The 27,780-nt window shown below is 41.7% G+C and overlaps 1 protein-coding gene across 1 annotated transcript in view; it reads right to left on the bottom strand.

The window, feature by feature from the left end:
* The window catches only part of GALNT12 (polypeptide N-acetylgalactosaminyltransferase 12), an 85,121-nt gene that overhangs the window by 37,080 nt on the left and 20,261 nt on the right, over positions 1-27,780 (bottom strand). The window contains exons 3-5 of the mRNA XM_048839472.2: positions 23,732-23,921; positions 18,424-18,609; positions 15,281-15,398 (exon numbers count right to left, since the gene is read on the bottom strand). Of these exons, the coding sequence (XP_048695429.1) occupies positions 15,281-15,398; positions 18,424-18,609; positions 23,732-23,921 (494 nt within the window). The remainder of the gene's footprint in view (positions 1-15,280; positions 15,399-18,423; positions 18,610-23,731; positions 23,922-27,780) is intronic.

Here is a 27,780-nt window from a genome sequence, read left to right as displayed (position 1 = left end):
CACCAGGCTTGTTACACTGTCAAAGAAAGCTATCAGGTTGGTTTGACACAATTTGTTCTTGACAAATCCATGCTGACTGTTTCTTATCACCTTATTATCCTCTAGCTGATTGCAAATTGATTGCTTAATTATTTGCTCCATTATCTTTCCGCGTACAGAAAAGCTGACTGGTCTGTAATTCCCCGGGTTATCCTTATTTCCCTCTTTATAGATGGGCACTATACTTGCCCTTTTCCAGTCTTCTGGGAGGTTTCCAGTCTTCCATGACTTTTCAAAGATAATTGCTAATGGCTCAGATATCTTGTCAGTCAGCTCCTTGAGTATTCTAGGATGCATTTCATCAGGCCCTGGCGATTTCACAGAATCATAGAATCATAGAATATCAGGGTTGGAAGGGACCCCTGAAGGTCATCTAGTCCAACCCCCTGCTCGAAGCAGGACCAATTCCCAGTTAAATCATCCCAGCCAGGGCTTTGTCAAGCCTGACCTTAAAAAACTCTAAGGAAGGAGATTCTACCACCTCCCTAGGTAACACATTCCAGTGTTTCACCACCCTCTTAGTGAAAAAGTTTTTCCTAATATCCAACCTAAACCTCCCCCACTGCAACTTGAGACCATTACTCCTCGTTCTGTCATCTGCTACCATTGAGAACAGTCTAGAGCCATCCTCTTTGGAACCCCCTTTCAGGTAGTTGAAAGCAGCTATCAAATCCCCCCTCATTCTTCTCTTCTGCAGGCTAAACAATCCCAGCTCCCTCAGCCTCTCCTCATAAGTCATGTGTTCTAGACCCCTAATCATTTTTGTTGCCCTTCGCTGGACTCTCTCCAATTTATCCACATATATTTGAAGACATCTAACCTGTCTAAGTAATTTTTGACTTGTTCTTTCCCTATTTTAGACTCTAATCCTACCTCATTTTTACTGGCATTCACAATCTACTGTTTTCAGTAGATTGAGCAGATCTTCATCATTATAGTCCATCTCTTGGGGAAATTTTGGCCAAGCTCTTAGCATCACTTCCCATGTAAGGAACAAAACTTTCCCACTCTGGCCACACTCTCATTTCCCTAGTCTGAGCAGTCCCTTTCTGGCTGCAGCTCTCTCACTTAGAAATGCTCTTGGCTGGCTTTCACTGAGGCTAATGAGCCCAAGCCATCTCTGAGCTGTGTTTGTTAACTCTTGCCTCCCCAGCCTGCAGTTCTAAAGCTTTTGCACTTTGGTGCACTTTATACTGTCTCCTGAGTGCTCTTGTTAATGGTGACTTCAGAAATATTCATAACTGGAGACCCACTGCATTACTGAATGCCAATCATAAGACACTGGCTACAAATTTTGGTATCGTGGTTGGGAAGTACTGCTGAAAAAATTACTGCATGCTTCTGAATTCAGTGTTGTGCAGAGGTACCATGTGGCAGACATTCTTTGCAGCCTCATAAAGGTTTCTGAGTAGCAGCCGTGTTAGTCTGTATCCGCAAAAAGAAAAGGAGTACTTGTGGCACCTTAGAGACTAACAAATTTATTTGAACATAAGCTTTCGTGAGCTATGCTCAAATAAATGTGTTAGTCTCTAAGGTGCCACAAGTACTCCTTTTCTTTTTTATAAAGGTTTCTGAAGTTAGTCAGAGGGGAGGACAGGAAAGTTCTGTCAGTGCACTGGAACAAGTTAAGGCTTTCAATAACGGTTAACCTGGACTATCTGTAGATACCTTTTGCAAAATATATTTCAGTAAGCCAATTTATTGTTTTGTTTTAGTTATTATGCAAGCAGGTAACCCTCTTTGAATGAAGAGCAGGAGGAAGCTATTAGGATATGCTCAAAGGTGAGGTAGGGTTGTCCTGTGAGCTCTGTTATATCAAATATATTTTTAATCCACTGTTATAAGCAGTATAAGGGGACATAGTGGTTGGGAAAGTAGCAGGGAAGCAATGAAAATATTTGTTCATTTGGATGAGAATATGGTTCTGGTAGGCACTAGAGAGGAGAGCAGGCCCATTTTTACACAGTTGACCTGTATTCAGCAGTAGCAGGAGCTAGTCCAGGAAAATGGACTAGAGTACAGCAATCTCTTGGGGATTAAGGAAGTCTCTTTTGCACTATCAAAGAGAAATCAGACACTGAAAGACCCACCCAGCCCCTCCCAGCATTGCTGATACCCTAGAGGTCCCTTTCAGTCAGGCTTCCCCAGCAGTACTAACTTAGCAGAAAAAGATAACTGCTTTGTCAGCACCAGACTGTGAAGTAGAACAACTGGAGCCTGATAACTGGGGAACAGGATGCAATTGTTCAAAAAGCACTTGCTACCCATTTGTAATTATTTAACTTCTGTGCATCCACCATCTGAGAAAACAATTCACAAGAATGATTTAGTCTTTCATTCATTCTGGAATTACAAATACAATTTAGTGAAAAGAAACATTACTCATGCAGTTCTAGAAGGAGAATTAGGGATAGCGTGTCCTCAGATTTTAATTCTATTTGTTTTTGTTCTTCATTTTCCACAGGGTTAATAGAGTAATAGAGAAGGCATGGCTGGTGTTCTTTTAAGCATAATTGGGAAGGTTCTAAGGCTCAGTATATGTCAACTGGTGAGTAAAAGGGAGAAAGATGCCTAAAAATTTGCACTGTAAAGGCACACCATATCAGGGCTTGTCTGCACAGCCCCATGGTGCGGGCTATGGGGCTGTGAGTTCCAGTGCATAGTAAAGAGTTGTTTTGTAACTGTCCTGTGTAGACCCGCCCTAGCACAAACTAAAGGGTTAGTCAGCATTAACATAGTCCAGTTTAGTGCACACTGCAACTCACACCCCTGTAGTCGGCAGCATGTGGCTGTGCACACAAGCCATTAGGCTCCCTCATGTATTGAGGGCTTTAAAACTATATTTAAAGGTGGCAAATGCCAGTAACTACATTTCAGGAAGCTTATACTCTAATAAATTTGTTAGTCTCTAAGGTGCCACAAGTACTCCTGATCTTTATTTCAGGAAGTGGGGCTTTCAGTATTGGAAAGCTCAGTATAAGAATATCCTATGGGGGATATTATGTGGAAAAACATCTTCCTGTTATAAGTTGTCTTCCGAACTACCTTACCAGGACCACTGAATTTTATTTAGGAAGTTTTAACAGGTTTACAAATCATCATTATGTAAACAATAGAGACAAAATTATAATCATTACAACACTGATCTTTCGTTTAGAGAAACGTTCTACATTAATACAAGCTGTCAGATCTCTCTGTTTAACCAGGGGTTACCATATTCCAGAGTGAGTCTGTTTATACTACACAGGACATATTGTTTCTGGTGATTTTATCAAACTGGGTGAAACTTCTGATTACACATATTTATCAAACCAGGCTTTCCCGTCAAAAAATATTAAAAATATTGGATAGGTGTGATAGGTATCTCTTTTTTTTTTTTTTTTGCAGGACAATGTACTTTCTCTCACTATTGAACAAATAGCCAAATATCTAAGTATTTATTTGTTCTCTGTCTATTTTTCTGGATACGTAACTGGTGAATTAATTTTCGGTAACAATAAACTCCCATCTTTTTGAACTATTTCTCTAGTTTTGCTCTATTTTCCTTTTTCCTATATGTTGTTTTCCCTAAAGTTGGAAAAGACCTTCCCTTATGCCACTCTCACAGACCCATATCACTACTGAAAAATGACAAATATTTTAGCAAAAATACTAGCCAGTCAACTGGAGTCCGTTGCCTCCATTTATATAAACCCAGATCAAACTGCATTCATTAAGGACAGACAAATGTTGGACAATATTTGGAGAGTACTTGGAATCAGCCATAATTCCAGATTAAAAAAAAAACATATTTAATTTTTTATCACTTGACGCAAAGAAAGCTTTTGCACTGAAAATTCTCATCAAATTTGCTCTCCAATTTCACTCCAAAGTCTTTTGGCTTAACTGCTTTAAGTTTCATCTTCTCCCCCATGGAGTAAATATTTTGAAATATTATTCTCTGTATGTTATTACTTTTACTGTACTCTCTATGTCCAATATTGTTTTTAATCAGAGTCTGTTTGACATTTTTTCAACAAGTATATTTATATTAGAAATTAGGTTTCAGAGTAGCAGCCGTGTTAGTCTCTAAGGTGCCACAATTCCCCCTTTTCTTTTTATTAGAAACTTAAACATTCTTGTTCCACTATTTCACTAAGGAAAGTAGTATTTGTTATCATTTGTGTTTTGACCAAACTTTTTAATAGACAGGCACCTGGGTACTGTGGGGTACATGTTTAACTGTGATAAGTTGACAACAAATGAAACAAAGTGGCCTCTAAAGGCTCAGTCCTGCAACTGCCTACCTCTATGTATTAATGTGTACCACTAAAATATTATACAATAAGATTACAAGCAATGGACCCTAAACTCTACTGAATCAAACAAAGTACATAGGAGAGTGGAACTTCCTTCTGTCCTTCTCTGAGGAAGTCCCATTCCATTGGATCCTAAATGCCATCCCCCACTCCTCAAAAGACGGCAAAGTCTCTCCTCAAAATCACTGAGAAAAGTATTCCATCATAACAGCTTTTAAAATGACAGAAATCCCCTCTACAGTTGTAATTTTAAATGTCCCTAAAAAGAAACCCTAAAGTTACTAAGTAGTACCATTCAATTCTGTCTTCTTCATTAAGGCATAATTGTACAAAATCGGTCACCCTTTTAAAGAGATTACACTTACATTACACTGCCAGATTTTTATTTTTTTAATACTGAAGACATATTTTGATCTCTATATAAACTGAGATACAAAACGAACAACTGTAAAAACTAAGTAAAGAATTCAGCATAAAAAAACCCCAGATACTAAATGGTAAATGTGGTATTAATGGGTAGAACTGGAGAAAGTTCTCCTTTCCCACCAAACCACATCCATCCAGCGGAACATAACAGTACTTAATACATAATGTATAGCTAATGTAGAGCTGTGCGCATTGATTTTTTGGCTTGTAGGCACTTTCAAAACATTTTAAAAGACATATTTTGGTTAAACAAAATGCTACATTTGACTTGAACTGTAATTTTTGATTTTTATGATTTTTTAAATAAAAAGGAAGGAAATTATTAAAAAAACAAAAAGTCATTTTGAATAAAAAAAATCAGATCAAAACAAACCACTTCAACTTTCAAGAATTTTGTTTGCTTTTTCCTTTGTCATGTACAATTCAGTGAAACTGACATGAATTTGAAAAATATTTTGGTATTGCCAAATGTGCATTTTTTGCCAAAAAAAGTTTCAGCTGAAAAATTTCACTATAATATGGTATGTATGTGTCTGTCTGTCTGTTCTAGTTCTGGTTAGCACAAGGCTTTCAGTTAGAAAGCACTGGAATTTTCCACTAAAAACACTAGAATGACAGACGTTTTTCCTTCACTTTGACCATATGTAAAAAAATCATCTATACAGTAAACATTTTTCATTAAAAATGGATTATTATATTATGATGGAAACTATCAAATATATTAAACAAAGGAGAGGGGAAAATCACTTTCTGGCTAATCTATTTGTTGTTGTCTCTTCTCCCATTTTTCATTAGTGGATTAAGGGATAGGCAATGTTATGATGCCACCTATTGGGAAGCAGAGAGGCAAAGCATTCTGAAACTTTGTCCTGGATGATATACGCCTCATCTAGACTCTTCCCTCCAGTGGGAGAAACAAGACAAGCAGTACACTAGATAAATAATAAAACAAGCTCACAGTGGCATACCACACAGCAAGATGGAAGGTGGAATTCAGGAGAGGAGAAAATGAGACTATGATAAAATTACCTATAAGTAATTTTACCTTCTCAAATCTCTCTCTTTTCTCCCATCCTATGACAGTGCATTAAGGGACAGAAAGTGGATATAGCAAGTACTAAACACCAGGAGGTGAGTTTACTTTTTAGTGCCACTAGCAAGACTTGTTGCCAAAGGAGGCTTTCAGAGAGCGGAGAGGTCCAGTTGATAATGACATGTAAAAGGAGTAAGGAGATAACAGGTCACTTGTCTTACACACCTTGAAAACTTATGCCTCAGTGCTCACTGATTATGAAGTGGAGATTCCTCTAGCCAAATGGCATCTGTCAAGCTCTGCACAAGACTTATCAACACGATCTGCCAGCAGATCAAGGTACGTTGCCAGCAGATCAAGGGACGTGATCATTCCCCTCTATTCAACATTGGTGAGGCCTCATCTGGAGTACTGTGTCCAGTTTTGGGCCCTGAACTACAAGAAGGATGTGGAAAAATTGGAAAGAGTCCAGCAGAGAGCAACAAAAATGATTAGGGGGCTGGAGCACATGACTTATGAGGAGAGGCTGAGGGAACTGGGATTGTTTAGTCTGCAGAAGAGGGGGGGGGGATTTGATAGCTGCTTTCAACTATCTGAAAGTGGGTTTCAAAGTGGATGGATCCAGACTGTTCTCAGTGGTACCAGATGACAGAACAAGGAGCAATGGTCTCAAGTTGCAGTGGGGGAGGTTTAGGTTGGATATTAGGAAAAACTTTTTCACCAGAAGGGTGGTGAAGCACTGGAATGGGTTACCTAGGGAGGTGCTGGAATCATCTTCCTTTAGAGTTTTTTAAGGTCAGGCTTGACAAAGCCCTGTCTGGGATGATTTAGTTGTGGATTGGTCCTGCTTTGAGGAGGGGGTTGGACTAGATGACCTCCTGAGGTCCCTTCCAACCCTGATATTCTATGATTCTACACTCACAATGCAGCTTCGGTCCCGTCTAGCAATGTTGTCTTTAGCTGGACCCTTGTCCATGGTGCAACTCCCAAAACCAAAGAAATACTTTCTTCAGTTTAGAAAATTAAAGCACGAGAAAAGAGACAGACAGACAGACAGACAGACAGACGTTCTCAAGTCTTAACATCCAACACAGGCAGATTTTCTTGACCTAGGAGGTATATTCGGTTTGGACCAAGATGAGAAGAACAATGGGTTTGTTCAGGTGGAAATCACTTTTCACCATGGGCATGAACTCTAGAGAACGCTGAAAAAACTCTTTCCAAAACCAGTTGGAGATACGGAGGAGAGATGATGGGCACTCAATTCACTCACTCATCTGGCTGAAGGTACTGCAATAAGGACAGCCCTCTGAAAGGAAAGAAATCAAAGGAATCTTCCCTAAGGCTTGACTGGGGTCCCCCATCAGAATGTGCAAAATGAGGGTCAAGTCCTACGGGTGAATCACTTGATGAAAATCTTAACTGTTCTTTGAGTTCCTTTTTGAATCCCAACAGAAAGAAGTCCATGACATTCTGCCATGAGCAAGACAGAGGAGTAATGCTTAGGGTGCCACATCAAGCCACAAATATCTTCCATATACAAAAGTACAAAAGGCAGAGAATTTTCTGCTGCTCATCAGTCTGTCAACTCAGTGGAGAAACCTTCTTTAAGGAAATTGATCTGCTGAACTCATACACAGCCAGCCTGAAACAATGTAAAATACCAATCCCCAAGATGATCTTGGGACCAGCTATGGGAGGACTCATTTCTAGATTTTCAGGCCTGAAAACCTAGGAGCAGCCACAGAAACAGCAAAATCAAAATTGCTTTATCTGCCTGATCTTCCTCAGCACCTTGAGCAGCAGGGAAAGCAGAGTAAAGCAGCATCCCTGTTCCCTGGCTCCAACTCCATGTGACGTATCACAAAAGAGGGCAGGGATCCAAGCTTGCAGTCCTGCTTCATGTCTTTACCTTTCTCTGCCTCTATAGAGCCATGAGTTCCAGAACTGGAGGTCTCCTTCTGCTCCCAATTCTGAGAAATCCTTCTCTGAGGGGTATTTCTTCTGTCCCCAGCTGCCTTCTGTGCCCCACCCTGGGAGATCCCCCTTCTGCTTCTGTTCTTTCAGGTCCTGCAGGAATTTCTGCTGCTCTAGATTCAGCCTGTTGGAGACTGTGGTGGGCAGATTCCTGCACTCCAGTCAGGAAGATGTTAAAGACATTCTTTGGACACAATCAGCCTCAACCTGGTGCATCTGTGAGGCCTGTTGCACCTGGAGAGCAGTGGGTCCTTAAAAGGGAGGATCCAAGTCCAGTCCAGGGTGGCAATCTGAGATGAGCAGAGCTAGAACACAGGGCTCCCAGACTCCACAGAGCAGGGGCTGCTTATCAGGGAAGATGCTGAAGAGTAGAGGGACCATTTTTGTTTTGTTTTCCTTTTTAGGAACTTCAGGGTCCTTTGGACACATGGGATTAGGAGTCCAGGCCCCCTTCGCAGAGACTACTTATATTTTGCCTTGCAGGAAACCACAGGGTGAGCCATTTGATGGGGTGCAGGGCTATTTTTGTTTGAACTGCTTTATGCCTCCCCAGAATAGGACGTCCTCCCTGAGACAAACAGCCAGAGGACCACACCTCAAACTCCAAACTGGCTCTACAGAGATACCAATATCCAGGAAAGGATATCTTGGGATGAGAGAGGAACCCAACCTCATTCAAAAGGGGCTCCCTCGAGGTACAACCTAGCAAAGGGCCCTCTGGTGTTTCCCTGCCTTCATGCAATTCTAACCATCCAGCTAGACAACTCTTGTATTCCCCATGTGAAAAATGCAATTTCTGCCTGCAGGTGACACCTTCCTCACTCCATCTTTATGCAGAGGAAGGAGTTGTGACATCAGACAATGGCTGGCCCTGACTGAGAAGGTGGGGTACTTGGCCTCAGAGTTTGGAAGATTGCCTTCCATCCTCTCCGTCCAATTTGAAACAAAGCCATCAGACTTCTGTCCTTTTCTTTTTAACCCCCTTCTTCATTTTTATCCTGTCTTCTTGGTCCCTGCACTACAGAATCAGGCAGGAGAGAGCAGTAGTGAAGATTACTTTTTTCCAAAGTTAGGAGGAAAAGCAAACTGTAGAAAGACACTCCAGGCTTCAGGAGATTAATGGAACTCTCTGCCTCCTTGCTTCAGTAGATGTCACCATAAAACTGTCTATTACTTAAATCCATTGTCACAGGGTAAGAGGGGGAAAAAATGAGAAATTTTGTATTTGATCCTTTTTCTTTCTCTTAGCAGCATCTCTCTGAATTCATTACGAATGGGTAAATGCCCCCACCAGCTATGGAATTCGGAGGTGATCCAATATTGTTGCTACTGGATGCTTCAGGACTAAGCTCCACCCTCAAACTGGGCCAGGAGAAGAGTTCTTCCACAGTTGTAGAAACACTCCAGCCTTACCTTAGTGGTTTGGCAACTTGGTATAATGTATTAAATTAACCTTAACCCAATATATGTCTAAGCCTCCCTTTAGAGAAAATTTTCAATTTATATTCTGTTCATTTACCAGACTACCAGGTTGGGTTGAATTCGGAGAGAAGGTGCTGACAGACATAAAATAAACTTATCAGGTATGAAAATTCTCATTTGGCTGCACAGCTTCTCTCCTCGTTCATTACTCAGGGGATGTAGTGATCAGTAAATACCAGATGTAGGAGGGAAAGGATAAGCAGAGTTTAATCATTATTGTACAGTAACAGGCAGGAATGGAAGTTCTCCCCATATAAAGCAAGAGTAGTATAAACTAAGGAATTATGTGGGAACCAACCCAGTAGCCCCTTCTTACCAAAGGATGCCTCTGCAGAGGAATGGAAACTTACTTTGCAAATCTTCCACAGAGGAGACTCAGACACTTTTCCCTCCGTGCCTAAAGGGACTGCAGTGAATTGTTTCCCAGATGCGTAGCATGCCAACTGGTGCAGAATTTTTACGTCTTGCCTGCAGCAACCTGGAGGCCGTCAGCCTTGGCATTTTGGACAGAATGAGATGAACAGGGTGCAGTTGGCATATGTACTCCATATGCTTGAAATATATCTTTAAAGCTCTAGTCCATTTATGCCACAACCTTCCAGGTGTTAGAACACAGTGATGGGAGAACTGTTTCCCAGGAATTGTGAAAAAGAGGAACTTACTTTGAAGAGAAAGATTTCTGGAGCTATAAGGATAACCCCTTCCTCAAGGCAGTGTGGTTCTTGTAGGGATGTGGGAACAAATTCTCAAACTTGCCTTTCAGAGGTAATGGGCACCAGAAAGACCAGCCACAAGCTTGTCTAATTTGTCACTATGATTAAACTTGGCATCTGATACCCAAAGGGAAGATCTGATGTGCCTGGCTATAAAATGTCACTATAGCTGGTACTCATGTTTCTACAGTGCCTGGTTACAGGACGCACACCAACCCGCCTGGAAAAACACTAGTGTAGCTGAGATCACCAGAGCTTTGAGATTATTATAATACTTGTGTTACAATAAGCTATGAGAGGTTAGGGCCCCATTAGGCTGGGTATTAAACAAACACAGCTGCTGCCCCCAAAGAGCTTTGTTTCCCCTCACACTAGAAATGTTATTTTGACCAGATCAAGGAGTGAAATATCCTGGTTGAGTTCTGTCTGGATACCAAACTGTATGAGAGGTTAGCCACAGAATCATAGAAATATAAAGTTGGAAGGACCTCAAGAGGTTGTCAAGTCCAGCCCCCTGCCCTGAGGCAGGACCATGTAAACTTAGATCATCTCTAACAGGTGTTTGCCCAATCTGTTCTTAAAAGCCTCCAGTAACGGGGATTCCATACCCCTGCCTTGGAAGCCTACTCCAGAATTTCCAAGGGAGAATGGAGGATCCATGCTGACCTACACTTCTCTTCTGATACCCAGGCTGTTAGCTCTAGGTGTTCACAGTCTGAATGAAGGAATCTCTGCTTCAAGAGCTCTTATGTTTTCCGCAGGTACAATGTGGAGTCCTTGACTCTCTAGGAAGTGCAAAGTTCCTTCTGGGCCTTTGGACTAGGAGGAGGACCACAATTCTCCCTTTTCCTCTTTTCGTATCCTTTATGTAAACTGTCTTGAAAAGCAGCAGATTCTTCTTTACCCAGGAATTATTTCCATTGGCATGGCATGTTTACTTTACATGTTTCAGAAAGGATATCAACACTCATGCCCAATCATAAGCCAATCTCAACCAGGAAGTAGGAGAAGACTTCCTCTGCAACTATCATAATTGCTCAATACATGGTTTCTTGCACCTTCTACTGATGCAGCTGGTACTAGTCACTGTCACAGACAGAACCTGATCCATATGTTTGTGGGTTTTTCTTCTTTTTGTTTTTAAAGATACACCCTGATAGAGGTGTTGAAATAAACTAAAAGGACATATACTGTGAGATTTTGGAAATTTGTTTTCCAAGTATGCTTGCTGCCACAGAGAATATGCAAAGGTCTAGAGTGAAAGCTGAGCTGGCTTTCAGCATGTTGTATGTACTTACCTTACCTCCCCACAAAGAGGCATTCAGCTGTGATCTGAGAATGACTCCTAATTTTACGTTGCATCAAGTGCATGATTCTATGTCCTCAGAAATAATTTTTTCAGGTGCATTTTGAGAAATCCCCTCAAAGGGGCCAAAGCGGATGCATGGCACTAGGAATCCCAACCATTGGAGATAATTGGCTACTGAGGATCCTCAGGAAATGTTTGATGTGATGAAATTTTGGATCTTTGCACATCTTTATCATTGTGGTAAAATTACAACCAGAGCCATGTCTGTTTTGAGCCCTGGATGAGCAATTCTCTGCACTGTGATCAAAAGCTCCTCTGGATTTTGAAGAACTGGTGGCTATGAATCCTTTCCAGCAGCTGTTCATTTCAGAATGGGTCTTTTTCTCTGGACAGAGTACTGATTGGCATGTTGTCCGTGCATGGGTATAGGTGCATAACATGCAGCCTGTGCCTTGCTGTGACTACAACCAGCCACTTAAAGCTCTAGGTTATGAGGGTGGATCAGAAGGAAGAAACTTCCTGTACAGGAAATGTGAACGCTTGTACGCAAATGCTCTTTGTCTTTCCATAATGAGGATTTTGGTGGTTGGAAGACAGTTTTTCTAGGTTGCTTTGTAAGCTTCACTGCTCCAGATTTTTCTCTCTGTGAGGGTAATAGTCCCTTCTTGGATACCACTGGTGTTTGTAACCAACAATAGATTGCTATCCTGGCTTCGACAATGAGGGCTGAGGCCTCTTTGCAAGCCCAGCTACTAGTTTCTCTGATTTTCCCCCAATGGCTCCTCACCTGCAAGTTTGCACAAGATATCCATTTAGGATGAACAATGGCTATTTGTGGGTATAACATGGCTTCCTTGCAACCGCCAAGTTAGAACCATTGCTTGTCACAAATCACATCTTAACCAAGACAGAACCCAAGATGTCCCAATCCAAGCAAGGATCATTCCTTCAGACAATGAGTCACTTATTTGCCGCACAGTAGGCTTTCCTTACTAAATATATGAAAAACCTTTGGTTTGAAAGGCTATTGCTGAGGCTTTGAAATTGCTGTGCTGTGTGCCATCACTACTGTAGTCTATGAGGTCTTTTGGAAGAAAGTCCCCTTCAGATGGTGTGATTATGTCTTTCACTGGTACAGCTACTGCCGCACCTTTAGACTCCCAAAATGTATGAAATTTCTTTGTTTATGTACAAATGTGTTAGTTTAACATTTGGTTTAATCAGATGTCCCCATTTGGATCTTATGATGTCCTCAAAGGAGGCATCAATGGGAAACCATGTATCTAATAAAGCTTGAAAGGGAAGATGTTTTATTAGTATTAATGAGTTACTTGAAAGACACTGGTGTACTGTGCTGGAAAATTCCAGTAGGTGTTTGTTTTTTTGTGATGCATATGTGGTATTTCTTCTCCTGACTGTTTACAGGAGGACGGTAGTACAATGTTCACCCTGGCCTGGGGACCACATAACAGAGGAGGGTACTGATACACATACCTCAGTTGTGAAAATGTCCGTGGGAGCTGAAAGGCTGTCTGCCTGCTCCCCCAGGGTGGTTAGCACCCCGGTAAGTGCTGTAGGAGCAACCTAGTACCACTCAGGGCTTTCTTCAGTCAGTCAGGATCATCTGATCATGAGAAGGGAATTCTCACTTGCCTCCCTGTAATCCCATGAAGGTGCAGCTTTGTGGGGAGTGGAATTGGCAAGTGCCTCTGGTCTGGGCACAGACTGCCTGCTGCTCATAAGGCCTGTGTGCAGAGCCAGCCTTGAAGCAGGGGAGAGGTGGAGAAAGGGAGGCCCCTGTCCCTGGCAGAGCGAGGGCTGGCTGATGATCACAAGGCACAAATCCCATTCCACTGCTGCCTGACTCTTAGCCCGTCCCCAGCAGAGTGAGGGTCCCTGGGCTGGGAGCCAGCCAGGCACAATTTCCAGTAGGCTGCAGCCTGAAGCAGGGCTGTACAGTGGGGACAGGCTTCTTCACATGCCCAGACATGCTGCAAGGGGGTGGGGAGCAGTGAGCATGGTACAGAGCCTTGTGAGACGGCATCTGTGTAAGAGAAAAGCCCCAGCAAACACACTCTCAGTGGGAGAAGGTAAAGGAGAAGGGGTTAAACTCCTGATTATCACTGCAACAATATTTATTATTGCCTTGCGAAGGACACATTTGCTTTTGCCTTTTGGGAATCTCCAGGGTTTGCAGCACTTACCCTGAGTGTCATGAAACTCCCCCAATTCGTAGTGGGAGGAAGGGGAGCTGGGTAGGAGCCCTGCTACTTTCCCCAAGGAGCGGAGGACCCTCTTCAGTATCTGGATCAGGGTTTTTCCACCTCCAGCCCAGCTCTTTTGTAGGACTTGCCCACTAAGCTGGCCAGATAGCTTTCTCTTTGTCCTTAGGTTCTTTTCCCAAAGCTCAGAAACCCCAAGTGGGCTTTTGTGCTTTGAAGTCATGACTTCACAGAGCAGGGTGGGGACCTAGCATGCCAGTCTGACTCCGAGCCCCTGGCCCTGGGAACAGGCAGGGCATATTTCACCCCTGGCAGAGCCTGTAAGTGCTCCCTCACATTAGATTTAAGCCAGGTGTTTGCAGGACAGCTCAGCCATGCCTGAGTGGGGCCAGAGGAGGCTGGCAGGAGGGTGCTGCAGTGACACATCCAGGTGGTTGAAACCTAATCTAGGGGTGGAGGAAACCGAAGAGGAAGACTAAGTCACCACTGCACAAAAATGAATAAAAATAAAAAGGTTTTCAAAGAAAATAGGAGAAACTGCACCACCAACTTGTTCCATCACCAGAAGCAGAATATCTGGTGGCCTAAACTGAAGGGTGGAGCTTAGTTCTGGAGGCTCCAGCAACAATAATGGACCACCTCCAGATTCCACAGGCGGCGGGCATTAACCCATGAGTAATCAATTCTGAGACAAGCTGTGCAACAAAAAAGAGTGATTTACCACAGAGATATCAATATTGCCAGAAGTCTTTTCTGGTGATGAGCAAAAACAATAAAATCCCAAGTACCCAGTTCTGAAGCCCACACAAGCTGATAATGTGACCTTAAGTTGGACTACAAGTTAACAATGCACCTCTAGCAAGAGGAGGACCACACGGGCTAAAGCATGAACAGCCAGTGCTCACTTGGAAAACTGCAGCAGTACCAGTAATCACAGAAAAAGTAGAGGACAAGAAGCCCCTTTGCCATCAAAATGTGTTGGCCTGTATCTCCTCCCTCCTTCTGTACCAAGAACCCTTCCCACTCTAGCATAGCCATCTACCTTGATTATTCTCCGAATGCTATCCCTGGAGAGACTAGCCAGACCCACTCACCCGTGAGATGCTACTACTTCATGCATGGCAGTTCTCCCATCTCTGAACTGCACAACCATCATCCTGTTGCACAGTACACTGCTTTGTGGGTGCTCTTTAAGAGAGCCCTCTTGGTAGTGACCCCAATTTATTGCGATGGAGGTATGCAGATCATCCCTTTTCACCATCTTCGCAAGGGGTTTGCTGTTGATGCCCCCAGTCTATTCCTAAAGTCAAACTGGGTAAAGCTTTGAAGGAGCACGGTCTGGCCTCTGCTCTATCAATAGCTGCTGTATCTTTCTCTCCTCCCACTTTCCCTCTCACTCCAACCACTATAGAAGTTCCAGGTATGGGTCAATATAGCTATAAACTTCTCTCTTTCCTCCCATCCTCTCTCCTTACTTCACAGTCCACCAAAGGCAAATTTCAAAGATGGCCATCATCCCACTTCTCAAAATTTCACACTGACTTTCTCAATAAAAGTACATTTCTGCACATTTTGCTTCCAAAATGACCACTGTGGGGGTAAGTATAATTTCTGGAGCATAAGAATGATGTAAACAAACTCTTGGAAATCTCTGTGCAAATACTGCCACGTTTACAGAGCTCTATGTTAAGCCTACCTCCCTGTGCAGAAGATGTAAAGAAGCAAGTGTAAGATAAAGCCAGTTTTTACCTTCCAACAAAATTGCTGATTGTGTCACTTACCCTAAATGAGAATTCAAGGTTTTCTCCTCCCCATACTTCCATTCCTGTGTCATAAGAGCCAAGATAGTCAAAATATTTCTTGCTGACAGCAAACAATCCACCAGCCATGGTTGGAGACCTATGCAAGAGAAAAATCATTCTGGATTGGGTGTGGGGAAGGAATCTACACATACATCTACTATTTTCTTAATTGTTCTCTAGTTACAAAGCAACAATAGACAACACATCAGGTAAGTATCCTAGTGATATAATACTTAAGCATTAAGAATGGACTTGCAAAAAAAATTCTGGGAAAGTAAATATAACATTAAGATAAAGCAAGGTATATTTTAGTGTCACCACAGGACACAGTTGCTTTGTAATGAATGAAAATACATGCCTCTTGCCTTCAACAAAATAAGGGCTTAATCTTGCTCCCACTTAAGTCAATGACAAAACTCTCAGACTTCAATGGATTAAGCCCCTAAAGTGGGTATAACCCTTGAAAGGATATGCTCTCAAGTGTTTTTTTTTTAAATTTGTTGACAGTGCCTAACTAATGTAACTGGAGAGGCCAAAATGTGACATAAATCGCCATTTTGACAGATTCTGAGTCAAGAAGTCTGCCAAGGAAATCTAAGTCTGTTGTTTCCAGTGGAGCAATGCTATCTACATAGAATGTATATAATTTTGTCTATAAATTGTTTTCAGCTGTGGGAAGAGTTGGCCCTTTTAAAGCAGCAAATACATATATTGCTGTCAGGACTATATTCTTCTTGCACATAACAAATTTAATTAGGTTGTGATCACTACACCTAGGCTACTACTACATTTTTAGCGTAGTGATCAATTCACATTAATAAGTCAAAATGAGGTCGAACAGGCAACCCATTGCAGCAGCACGTTCTCTGCCCTGTAGCTGCATGCTGTTCCGGTGGAGCAAGGTGAGGCAGAAAAGACAGAAGAACCTCCACCAGCAGCCAACTCTCCTGCCTCACTCCAGCACTTGTCCCCCCACAAACAGAAGCCAGTTCCCCCACCCAACACTATTGCTCCCTCAGCTAACTATATACCCTTATCCAAGATCCATAATCCCCAGAGCCTTGTATTATCTCTTAGCAGCAGCCCCATAAGCCCAAACATTTCCTACCCAGCACCCCAAAACTACCCATTTTTTACCACGATAAAAAATAATCCTACAAACTTTTGTGGCCAAAGGATCTTGTGACTTAGTGAGCTGTGGAATACGTATGTTTAAACTATTTTTGGGGGTTGTGAACCAAAATATGTTGAGAAGTACTGCACTACTGTCTTAGTTTCTCCATCTTTAAAAAATAATGGTCTCATCTCTCAGAGGAGATAAATTCTTTAATGTTTGTGAGGCACTCAGATATTCTGGTGACAAGAGCCCTAAAAAGCCTAGGAAGAAATGAATAATTCTGTATTTGATGAAGGCTTTGGAGGATAGGTTGTAAATAAAGGCAGGGGCCACTAATTAAATGCTGAGGATACAAATACTGTTCCTGGAGCATACTATCCACTGCTGAACTGGAGACGCCTCCAAGGTGGAGGGCAGCAGCCACCCAGCAACACACAGGATGTTATACAACTGCAGGGATCAGTGGCCATTTAGTACAATCACCCTGGGCAAACCCTATCTCTTCCAAAAAATGCATCATGAGCTCAAATTGAAGATATGTTTGTTGTGTGGGATGTTTGTTTAAAGTCTTATCTAAAACTTCCACACAGAATTCTGTGGGCCAGATCCTCAGCTGGTGTAAAACACTGTAGCTAACTGAAGTTTGTGGAGCTATGCTAGTTTACATCAACTGAGGATCTGGTCCAATTTAGCTTGAGAATAAAGGGAGAACCATCACTATCTAGATTTGAACCTGTAGATACAGCCTGATCTTGCAGAATTACTTCTTTCCATATGAGCTGACGTAGCCTTCCTCAAGAAAAGCCTTCTCCAGTAGCTCCATGTTCGTTGGCCTATGCTAACCACATACAATTAATCATTTATTTCTGCCAACACTCCCCAGCTTTACTTAATAGATTATCATAACCTCTTCCTCTTACGTCTTCCGTTGCCTGTGATACATTTCATACATAGTGTCATTACTCCTCACTGCTTTTGCTGTCTCCTCCTAAGGACAGTATCCTTCCCATTTTAGCTTCTCATTTAGGACCCATTATTACAACCCTTATGCATACCTATGTGAGTATGTCCCATTTACTTAAATGAGACTACTTGATGGAGTAAGGACTCATTAATGAATAGTTGCACTCATCAGCCCGTAGGCCCTGATTCTGCCACCATCACTCATGTGGAGTCGTAGCTACTCTGAGTAAACCCACTGGTGTTAATAGGCAAGGTCTAAAAAATGTATACGAAACCTACTAGCCCAAGGACCAAGACTGCTTGTCAGGCCATAATACACCAGTGCCCTAAGCAGCATGCACCCTCTTGCTCTGTCTCCTCCAGAGCTGTGTCTCTGAAAACACAGAAAGACATCACTGCATTGGTTTACATTTTTCATATTGGGATTTTTTTTAAATTTTATTTTAAATATCATCAAAAGCTGAGATTCTGAACAAACTGATGGCACTCACACAGGAAATATTCCTACTCACTCTTGATTAATGGATTTTTCAAGCTCTCTTAATAGGACAATAAGCTGCTAATATATGAATTAGGCTGCCTGTTTCAGTACTATCAAACCTTATGATTTCATTTTAACTATTGCCTCTTGCCTGTTTGCCAAGCTTCTTATTTGTGTGCATAAATCGTCACTTGCTATTCTCTCCAAGTCTCCTTTCCTTATCTTTTTCAAGTATTCTTCTGGTATTCCATTAGATTTAGCATTAAACCTATTTCATATGGCAAGAAAGGCTTCCTGAGTAAAAGCATTCATGACAATTTACATAGCAAAGGTAATGCAGATTTCTTTTTTAAAAGCAAAATTTTGCCAAAAGCATGGTGACTGGAACTACATTAAAAAAAGAAAGAACATTTTTTTTAAAACTCTATATTTTCAGTTTCAGTGTTGAATGCTAAGTGCTCAGTTATACAAATTATTTTATTTACCTTCAGCTGAAGTTAAAATTTGTAAATTTTATAAAATTTGACATTTAAAATGAAGATACATCAAAATAATATTCACCTGATTACATCAGTTTTGGATCTTCTTTTTTTTTGCTCCCTCTCTGGGATAACATGCCAAGTGAAGACCAGTCTCCAGTCAAACCCTCCAATCTGTGGTTCCCCAGCATTTCCCAAGTACTCGAATGTATTCCATTCAATCACATCAATCACAGGACACACAACTGCTGACTCATCTTCCCCAATTCTAAATTATTTTAGAAAGAAAAAAAGTTATTTTTGTTGATACTAGTAGAAACTAGAAATGGCAGGTTTAAAGAAAGGGTTTATTAATACAAAAGTAAAGATTTTACTCCCATTTTACATATACTGGGATACAAGTAATGAACAGTTACTTACCGTAGGTGTGGTTCTTTGAGATATTGTAGTCAGTGTGGATCCCACTGTAGGTGCACCTGTGCCTCATGCACACAAGACCAGAGGTTTTTTTGTTAACCGTGTCCATCGGGGCTGCACTTGGGCCCTGTGTCTCCTAGTGCTTCTATATATAGTGCCCTACCAAATTCACGGTCCATTATGGTCAATCTCATAGCCATAGGATTTGAAAACTGGTAAATTTCACACAGTGTTGTAACTGTGGGGGTCCCAACCCAAAAGGGGATTGTGCGGGGTCACAAACCTGTTGTGGGAGGGGGTCCACAGGATTGCCACCCTCACTTCTGTGCTGCCTTCAGAGCTGGACTCCTGCTTCCGGCAGCTGCAGGAGGTTCCCGGAGGTGGGTCTGAGCTCCCCACGCCCAAGAGCGGCTGTGAAGCGTATGGACAAGTCCTGTCCCTCCCCAGCCCAGCTGGAGCTAGGAGCCCCCTGGCTGGGGCACTCCTTGAAGCAGCGCAGCAGGGGAATCAGATTTCATGGGAAAGGGCTTATTTCATGGTCCATGATGCGTTTATCATGGCTGTGAAACTGGTAGGGCCCTATGTATATGAGAGCATAAAAGGCGGGGTGGCTCCCTCAGTTCCCTCACAACCCAAAGCCCATGTCACCAAAGATTCCTAAAAGCAGGAATGGAGGGTGTGCTGTGTGACCCACACAGACTACAACATCACAAGAAAAATAGTTACTGTAGGGTACCTGTTGCTTCCTTGCATATGTGTCAGTGTGCACAATCCCTCTGTAGGTGACAGACAAGCTGTATCCTCCCTGAATTGTGGAAGTGAGGGATTTCAGCTGTATCTGTCAACAAGTGACTGAAGCACTACTCTCCTGAATTTGGCATCCAACCTGGCTGCCATGTCAAGCGCAGAATGTCTACCAAAAGTTAGTGGCTTGCTTCACTTAGCTGCTTTGCAGACCTCAGAGATGGTACAAAGGGCTGGCATTAGGGGTACAGCAAGCAGGGCAATTGCCTAGGACAGCACACCACAGGGGGCCCCATGCAGCGGGGCTTGGGCTTCAGAAACGTTGCAGAAATCCAATGTGTGAGCAGATAAAGAAGGCAGGGTGGGGGCCCAGTGCTTAGCTTCTGCCCTGGGCTCCAGTGAGTCTAACACCGTTCACATCCCTGAAGGAGAGTGCCTTGATGTTCAGTGAGAGAGCCTGACCATTATAGCAGATTTTTATTCTCTGAGGTGAGACAGCTTGGTCTGTCGATGTGTCCCATTTCTTCAGGCCAGGGTCAAATCTAAGGGGTGCATCACTGGAGCTGGGGTTGGTGCTGAAGGAGTTGCTGCATTGTAGGTTGCTGCTTCTCCCCAGGCCTTGACACCCTGCATGGCTTGGTGGATTCCTCTCCGGAGACTTAGCAGTGTTTGTCCTTATGGGAGGACACTGCACTCCTTCTTGAGCTTCTGCCTCCATGTTTGGAGTGGCCCTCTCAGTACCTGACTTCAGCTGCTACTGAGACCTGCTGGATCTTTCCTCAGCACCATCTTCTCCATGCTAGTCTTAGGCATCACCTGCTTGCTCAGTGTGGTGCTGGATCATGCTGGCTTGTCCACCAGCAGGATTCCAGAGCTCATTTCCTTAGGGTCTGAGGAGACCTTAATGGACTGTTCCAGCAGATGGTGATTAAGCCTTGTGTTTCGTGACTTACGCATTCTAGCAGAGGAAGACAAGCACACCAAGCATCTTCTCTGAATGTGCAATTCCCCCAGGCAAATAGAGACACCTACTGTGCCCATCCTTCAGAGGGATTAGTCCATCGCTGGATGCACAGGGTTTGAAGCCTGAAGGTTTTGAGTCTGCCATGAGAAGGAGCTCTGTACAAAGATGTATGTATGGGAGGCAGAGTCTGAATAATAGACTTGAGTCCTAATGGGTTGCATCAGTTCATGGTGGTCCAATACAGTAGATCAGAAGTGGCTCCAAAAACTTTAGAAAGTTTTGAAGTTTAGCCTGAGTGAAGAACTAGCAGGCAGAACAGAGGGATGAAGTCACCCAGCCCTTTATATGGACACATGCTCATATGGGAGTATGAGGAAGCACAGGATGCATGCACAGCCCTGATGGACACTGCTTATCAAAACAGCTCTGTTTTCATGTACATGATGAGAGGCATGTGCACTTACAGTGGGATCCACACATAACTTGAAGAAACACTGAACATTTTTCCATCCAATCATAGAAATATTTTGCTGTATATTTAAAAAAAAAAAGGTACCTGTCACACAGGTGTAATTACAAAGGAAAGCAGATAAACAAACAAACAAACAAACAAACAAAAAACCAATCTGCTTTTTCTGCAAACTAAGACTGAACCAGATCACCCAAAGTATATTCAGTACACAAGTAAGAAACAGTTAATTCATGTTCCATCCTCAACAAAAGGGATCCAGATTCTGAGATCACCTGATTAGGCTGATTTGTATAGAGCTGTATGGAAGGCAATTCACTACATTTTCAGTAAAGAAAATCAGACTATTCATCCAAAGTCCTTCCTAAGACTGCCACCTTCTGGCCTACCTAAACTACTTACAGAATACCTCTTCCTAGGTCAGGTTGTTTCTTCAATCGCTTGGTATTAAAATCCTGATTTTAATCACCTTTTCTTGCTGTTTCCCATTTAATCTGGTACAATTAATCTAATATATCTGGAATTTACCATACATGGTCCTGTCCCAGAGGTTAAATTTAGGGGAAACAAATCAGACAGGTTGTTTGTAACGGGTCAATTAAAAAAAAATCAGTGAGTTTGTGGGAAGCCGTCAAACATGCCTAAGGAATTTAGGAGCATGTTTCCATTGAAAGTCAACGTGATGCATGCTCCCACACCCCTTCGGGTAAGGCAGTTTTGGAAATATCACTTGTGTTTTTTGTAAAGTTGTACTTTTTGGCTCCTTCTTCAAAGTCCACTGTACTCAATGGGAGTCTTTCTAGTGACTTTAAATGGGTGAGGATCATGTCCTTTAGCCTCAGCAAGAGCTGGTGCCTTTGGGAAGGGTTAAATATAGTCTCCTATCTTCAATACAATCTTCGTAAAGTCTGTTGCAGGCATTGTAAATATTTGCAAGTGTAGCTCTGGCATTAGAAGGGGTCTGGATGTGGCTTTGAGAGCAGAAAGAAGAAAAAAGGTATGGCATTGTTTACAGACCCTGAGAGAAGCTAACCTCTGCTATGGGCACATCTATGGCTCCATTCGCATTAGGAAAAATGTATTAAAAAAGGTAGATTGTGTAGTATATGGATGCAGCTGCAATAGTATTACAAATGGTTTTATGTAATGTAGATGCAGTATTCCGTGATTTGTTCTGTTAAATGAAGGCTTGGATTCTGCATCATTCTGTGATGGAAGTGGCATATGTGTCAAATGACAGCTGTAAATCAAAGCATCACTGAGTATACAGGACTCAAATCATCATGGGTACACACAACCTTAATTCAGTCCCTTTGGAAACTCTTCTGCATAGTGCCTGACCCAGCCCTTTTTATTCCATACGTATATGGAAAGGATAGATTTCTTGAAAACTAGGAAGGCAAGGTCTTCTTTGCCCTTATTTCCAACTTGCTTATGTGTATCTTGCACTGAGATTAGTGAACCTCTGTCTAGAACTGAATATCTCTAGAACTGTTCCTTGGTCCCTTACCAGGCTGACAATGTGGTCACCAACAGAGCTGTGAAAATAAATTATTTTTTGATTCATTGGCAGGTCCAAACAATTGGAAAAAAAATCATTTGAGGTTGGACACTTCTAGACTTTTCTATTAATAGCAAAGGGTTAGATTCACAAGGCAACTTCAATGCCAGTAGCATTCACAGAATGGAGGAGGAGAAGTCACAGTGGTAGTGCTCCCTCCTATATTTCATAGCCTAGTGGTTAGGGCACTCACCTGGGATGTGGGAGACCCAGGTTTGATTCCCTGATCTGGAGCAGGGACTTGAGCCCAGTCTGTCCCTCCCAGGTGAATGCCCTAATCCTTGGTCTATAGCAATGGTGGGCAACCTGTGGCCTGTCAGGGTAATCCATTGGCGGGCCGCCAGACAATTTGTTTACATTTGCACAGTCGCCTGCAGCTCCCAGTGACTGAGGTTCGCTATTCCTGGCCAATGGGAGCTGAGGGAAGCAGCGCGGGACACAGGGGCATGCTGGCTGCCGCTTCCCACAGCTCCCATTGGCTGGGAGTGGTGAACCGCAGCCACTGGGAGCTGCGGGTGGCCATGCAAATGTAAACAAACTGTCTGTTGGCCCGCCAGTGGATTATCCTGATAGGCCATGTGCGGCCTCAGGGCCCCAGGTTGCCCACCCCTGCTCTATAGTGTGCAAGAGGTAACACCACTGCCAGCTCCTCCAATTTGTGAATGCAAGTCCCCTTGTGAATCTACCCTGAAAGGCTGAAACTGTTCACTGTGAAAACATTGAAACTCACCATTTTGACATTTCTGAATTTTATCCCCTTTTCTCCCCAACAGAAATAAGCTGCCAAAATCGACACAAATTTGCAATATGTTTGGCCAACCCAAATATGCATTTTTCAGTGAAAAAAGCTGTGGCCAAAAAACGTTACCCAGTTCTAATCACAAACACCAAATTAGGTGAAAAGTTCGGGGTTCCACATAAAACGTTGTTCCCTCTTCCTGGCAACAATCCTTCATTCCTTTAGGAAGAAGGAAATTGGATCTTCGAACCTCTAATTCCACTAAGCTATTAATCTGTTCTCGAGTGAAACAAAATTTGCTGTTAAATAAATTGAATATTTACCATTCTCTTGCACTTCAAATAGCAAATACTTGAATTCTCTCAGAAATCACATTGTGGCAACTATTGGTTAACGATGATATTTTCAATACCTCTATAAAACACAGGAATTTAACAGATGACTCTTTTTTCTCAAGTTTATAATAAAAAAACACGCACATTTGGTATAACTTTACCTTTCCAGTAATGGTTCAAGCCACCCTTCATGACACTCACAGTGGCAATCAAGAAATGTCAAAACATCTCCTTTCGCAAGAGAAGCTCCCAGAAGTCGAGCTCGAACCAGTCCCTCTCTTTTATTTGCGCGAATAAGACGTACCTTGCGTAAACCAGCCACATAGTTTTCCAAAGGTTTCTTTAAATGGTCTGTTACAAAGAAGTTGAACAGATCATTGTAAAATTATTGTACATAGTAGGTTATAAAAATAGTATTTAAAGCACTGTTGTAATACACTGATAACAGTGCTGTACGATTTGGCCTGTAGCCCTTCTCCCAATCCTGGCATGTCCCCTATACCTGGACAGGGCAAGGGAACCGGCGATATAAAACTAGGGTGCACAAAAATCATGATATCTTGTTAAAAATAAATTTTATTTAAATTACATGTTGCTAGTTCTTAGCTTTCTTCCTTTCTAACAGCCTTTAATTGCTAACTTGGATGATTTATACTTGTTTCTTTAAATTAGTTTTCTAATTGTTAGCAGCATTTTCAATTTTATATAGATTTTTTTACTAAGAAGTTTCACACTTAAAATGGCCATTTATGCTTTAAAAAATAAGTTATGGGCCCAATACAGTAACATCCTTATTGTGAGACCACCACAAACTCCAATACAAAATTGATAAACAAATAGCCCATATTACATTTGCAACCAACACCTTCCAACATATTGAACTTCCACAAGTCAAGAAAACTGAAATGCTTTGCCTGTGCTGTTCTCCTTCATTAGGGTTTGCAGTCTGAAGTCAGGATGTTTGCTCTTAAATCACACAGTGCTTTTGAAAATACCACTTTTTAGGAGCCTAATCCTATTTTGAACATTTTGGCCTGTGTGTACAAAAAATTCACAATAACTTTGTTCATGTATTGAAAGTTTAAACAGCTTTTCTTTATTAACTCTGAAACAATTTTCTTTTGAAGTGACAAAGATTTTATGCCACTAATAGTAATGTTTTTTAATAAAATACAATTTAGATCCTGATGCTGCGAAATTAGCACTTGCTTAACTTATGGACAAGCTGTCCGACTGAAATCAAGGGGGAATACTCACGTGAGTACCTATTGAAGTGTTTGGAGGGTGAGGGCCTTAATTTTCAATATTTTTGGTTTTTACAAAGCCTCAACTTGATCTAAAATCAATTATTTAAAACCAACCAGCCAACCAAAACCACCAAATGATTGAAATTATTATTTAAAATTGTTCCATCTTGTGTTAAAGCAGCTGTACCAGTTTTACACCAGTCAAAGATTTCTCTATGTCTTGGGAAAGGCTCAGCTGCAAGTTTGAGGGAGCTGGTTGCACTGCTCCCATGGTGCAAAGGGGACTTTGACAGGACCAAAGATCCTGACCCCAATTGACCCCAATTGAAAGGTGTACGTGTGTAGTTGGTATATACCATTTTTTGAAAAATGCACTCTTTTCAAGTGTGGTTCTACTCTGAAGAGTGCCTATTTAAAAAAAGGTACCTAACATATCTACTCCAGGTGAGACTGAGTTCTTCAGGTCACAGACTACGTCTTTTTATGGAGTATACATTTTGCCTAGCACAATAAGGCCCCAATAATCTGGGGGATGTCCGGGCACTATTGTAAAGAAATGCTCAGAGAATGTACATCTCATTTGCACCTAAAAGTTTATGTTGAGAGAATTCTGAGACAATGTAAATTCATTTTAAGTAGCCTTATAAGAGCAAGGCGAAAACATTTATTTGGAGAGGCAAGAAAGGATATTATTTTAGAAAAGAAGGAGGGTGTGCACTAAAAAATCTTTACTCTGCAATGCTGAGGGTTGGAAATGTCTTTACAACTATAACCCTCACGTGTAAATTAAATTTGCCCAGGGGCTGCTGTTTTTGCCGTGTAAAAGAGGAGCTCTGTATAAAACACTAAAGCAGGCACAGACCAGAACTCAATGTAGAAAACACTCAGAATTACCCGGGGTGATCCTGAGCTGCTGAGCACTCTGAGTGACTTGCTTCTGATAGCAGGTTTTTGAACTGCGAAAACAAAATTCATGTGGTATACAGCGGAGCTCTCCAATTGTTCATGGGGTTGTGTTGGGAGGTCTTGATCAAGAGGCTGAAAGTCGTTTCAGGCAGACTAATATGCATAAAAATCCAGGCTCCCTCCCTGATGTTCATTTGGAATGAGTTGAAAGATGCAATCCACTGCAATATCAAGATTATCAGTTGAAACTGTAAAAATGCAATTACACTTTTATTCCAGTGTTTGCCTGACTAGGTACAATGCCTGTGTGTCATCAGGACACTATAACCAGTAAATGGTTACTGCTCCATACATATTCAAAGTGGACTTTCTGGGTTTTTCAGAGAGATGACAAACAAAAATCAGAGCAGGCATTTTGGAAAACCCCACTAAAAGGGCATAATTCCTGTACACACTCTTAGCAGTCCCTTAAATAATTTTAGCTGCTGAAAATGCGATCTGGAAGTGAATGGACTTGGAGATATGTTTTTCTTTTAAAAAAAAGTACAATAGCAGAATCGTCCCATTTGCATGAATAATAGTACAATATTTCAGTAATCAGTCTTCTATCTGTAAACATTTTGGTGAAAGTTTAGGAAGGGGCTGAAAAGCAGACCAATTTATCTGTGAAAAGGAGACTGTCCTAAAAAAGAATATTAGGTTTGTATTGATTTAATCATTTTGCTCCAACAGTGAGATAGGCTTAATTTTAAATCTCCACCCCTTTGCCCCGTCCCTTTCCCCCTCTGCTCCTGTTGCCATGTCCGGTCTCTGTCCCTCTCACACAGCTCCTGTTCCTGTCCCCCTCTTTGCCTCTCCTTTACATTTGAATCAGTTAGCTTCTTCCTCCTCCTCTTCCACATTGCCTGGCTGCTGGGGAGCCCACTGAGAGTCCAGAAAAGAGTCTCCTGGCTCTCACTTCTACTGCCTGGCCACATGACAGCTAGGAGGATCAATTGCAGGAGAATTCTTGCTCAGGCTCTGCATCCCTGGGATGGAGTATGCTCAAATGCTCCATGAGAATGGACCATCACAGTCAGTTCAGCAATTAGGAGCAGGGGTTCTGGAACAATTTTTATATTGCGGTGCTAAGAGCCATTGAACCAAACTGTAAACCATGTGTATAATGGAAATCACTTCAAGCCAGCACCCCCAGTACCCCTAGTTCCAGCACCTATGATTAGGAGCTGTGCGGTGACTGATCATGCAGGGAACCATTCCCTGAAGTACATATTTATATTTTCCAATCTTTATGTTGCATTAGTGTGGTCATTTAAGATATTTACAGTATTTTTATTACACATTCAAAAATAAATACCAGTAAGTTGTGGACAATAGCTTACTATATTGCATATGTTGAAACATAAAATGTATATTTCAAAATATATACATTTAAAGTAGTTTTTTAAAAGTTGTTTTAAGATACACAAACTGTGATAGATATCCTTTTTTATTAAGTACATCACAATTAAAAAAATCGTTGAGTAATACTTCTGAATCTAGATGCGCTAATATAATAGAAAAATATTCAGAAATAAGTTGTGGCAGAAAAGAGCAGAACTTTGTAGAAACTGAAAAGACCAGTGGCTTAAATGCATCACTCATTTGTGTATAAAATTTTACATCCATTCTACAATCCTTCACTGTACGCCAAATCAATTAACAGTGCAGGGAAATGAAGTAGAGGTTTTAAAAAAGGGAAAAGTAAGAATTTCGAACAAGTTATGTTAGTAGAAGAATGTTCTTGATAATTAATTTTTCAGAATTTTCCATACTTCCCCCCTCATGTGGACTTTGGACAGAAGTATTGCCATCCACTATCTTCCTTGTACTCTACAAATATAACCCTTACTTTTAATAAACTATTCCACAGGAGTATGAAAAATATATCTAATTCTTCCACATACATTCAAAGTGATATTTTAGAATGAAAGAACTGTAAACATGCATTATATATATATTAGCAATATCTCTCAAAATCCTGAAAGCTTTTAAAAGATAAATAGCAATTAAAAAAA

Source organism: Caretta caretta, chromosome 2, assembly GCF_965140235.1.
Source record: "Caretta caretta isolate rCarCar2 chromosome 2, rCarCar1.hap1, whole genome shotgun sequence".
Lineage (NCBI taxonomy): Eukaryota > Metazoa > Chordata > Testudines > Cheloniidae > Caretta > Caretta caretta.
This window is presented reverse-complemented; position numbering and strand designations above follow the sequence as displayed.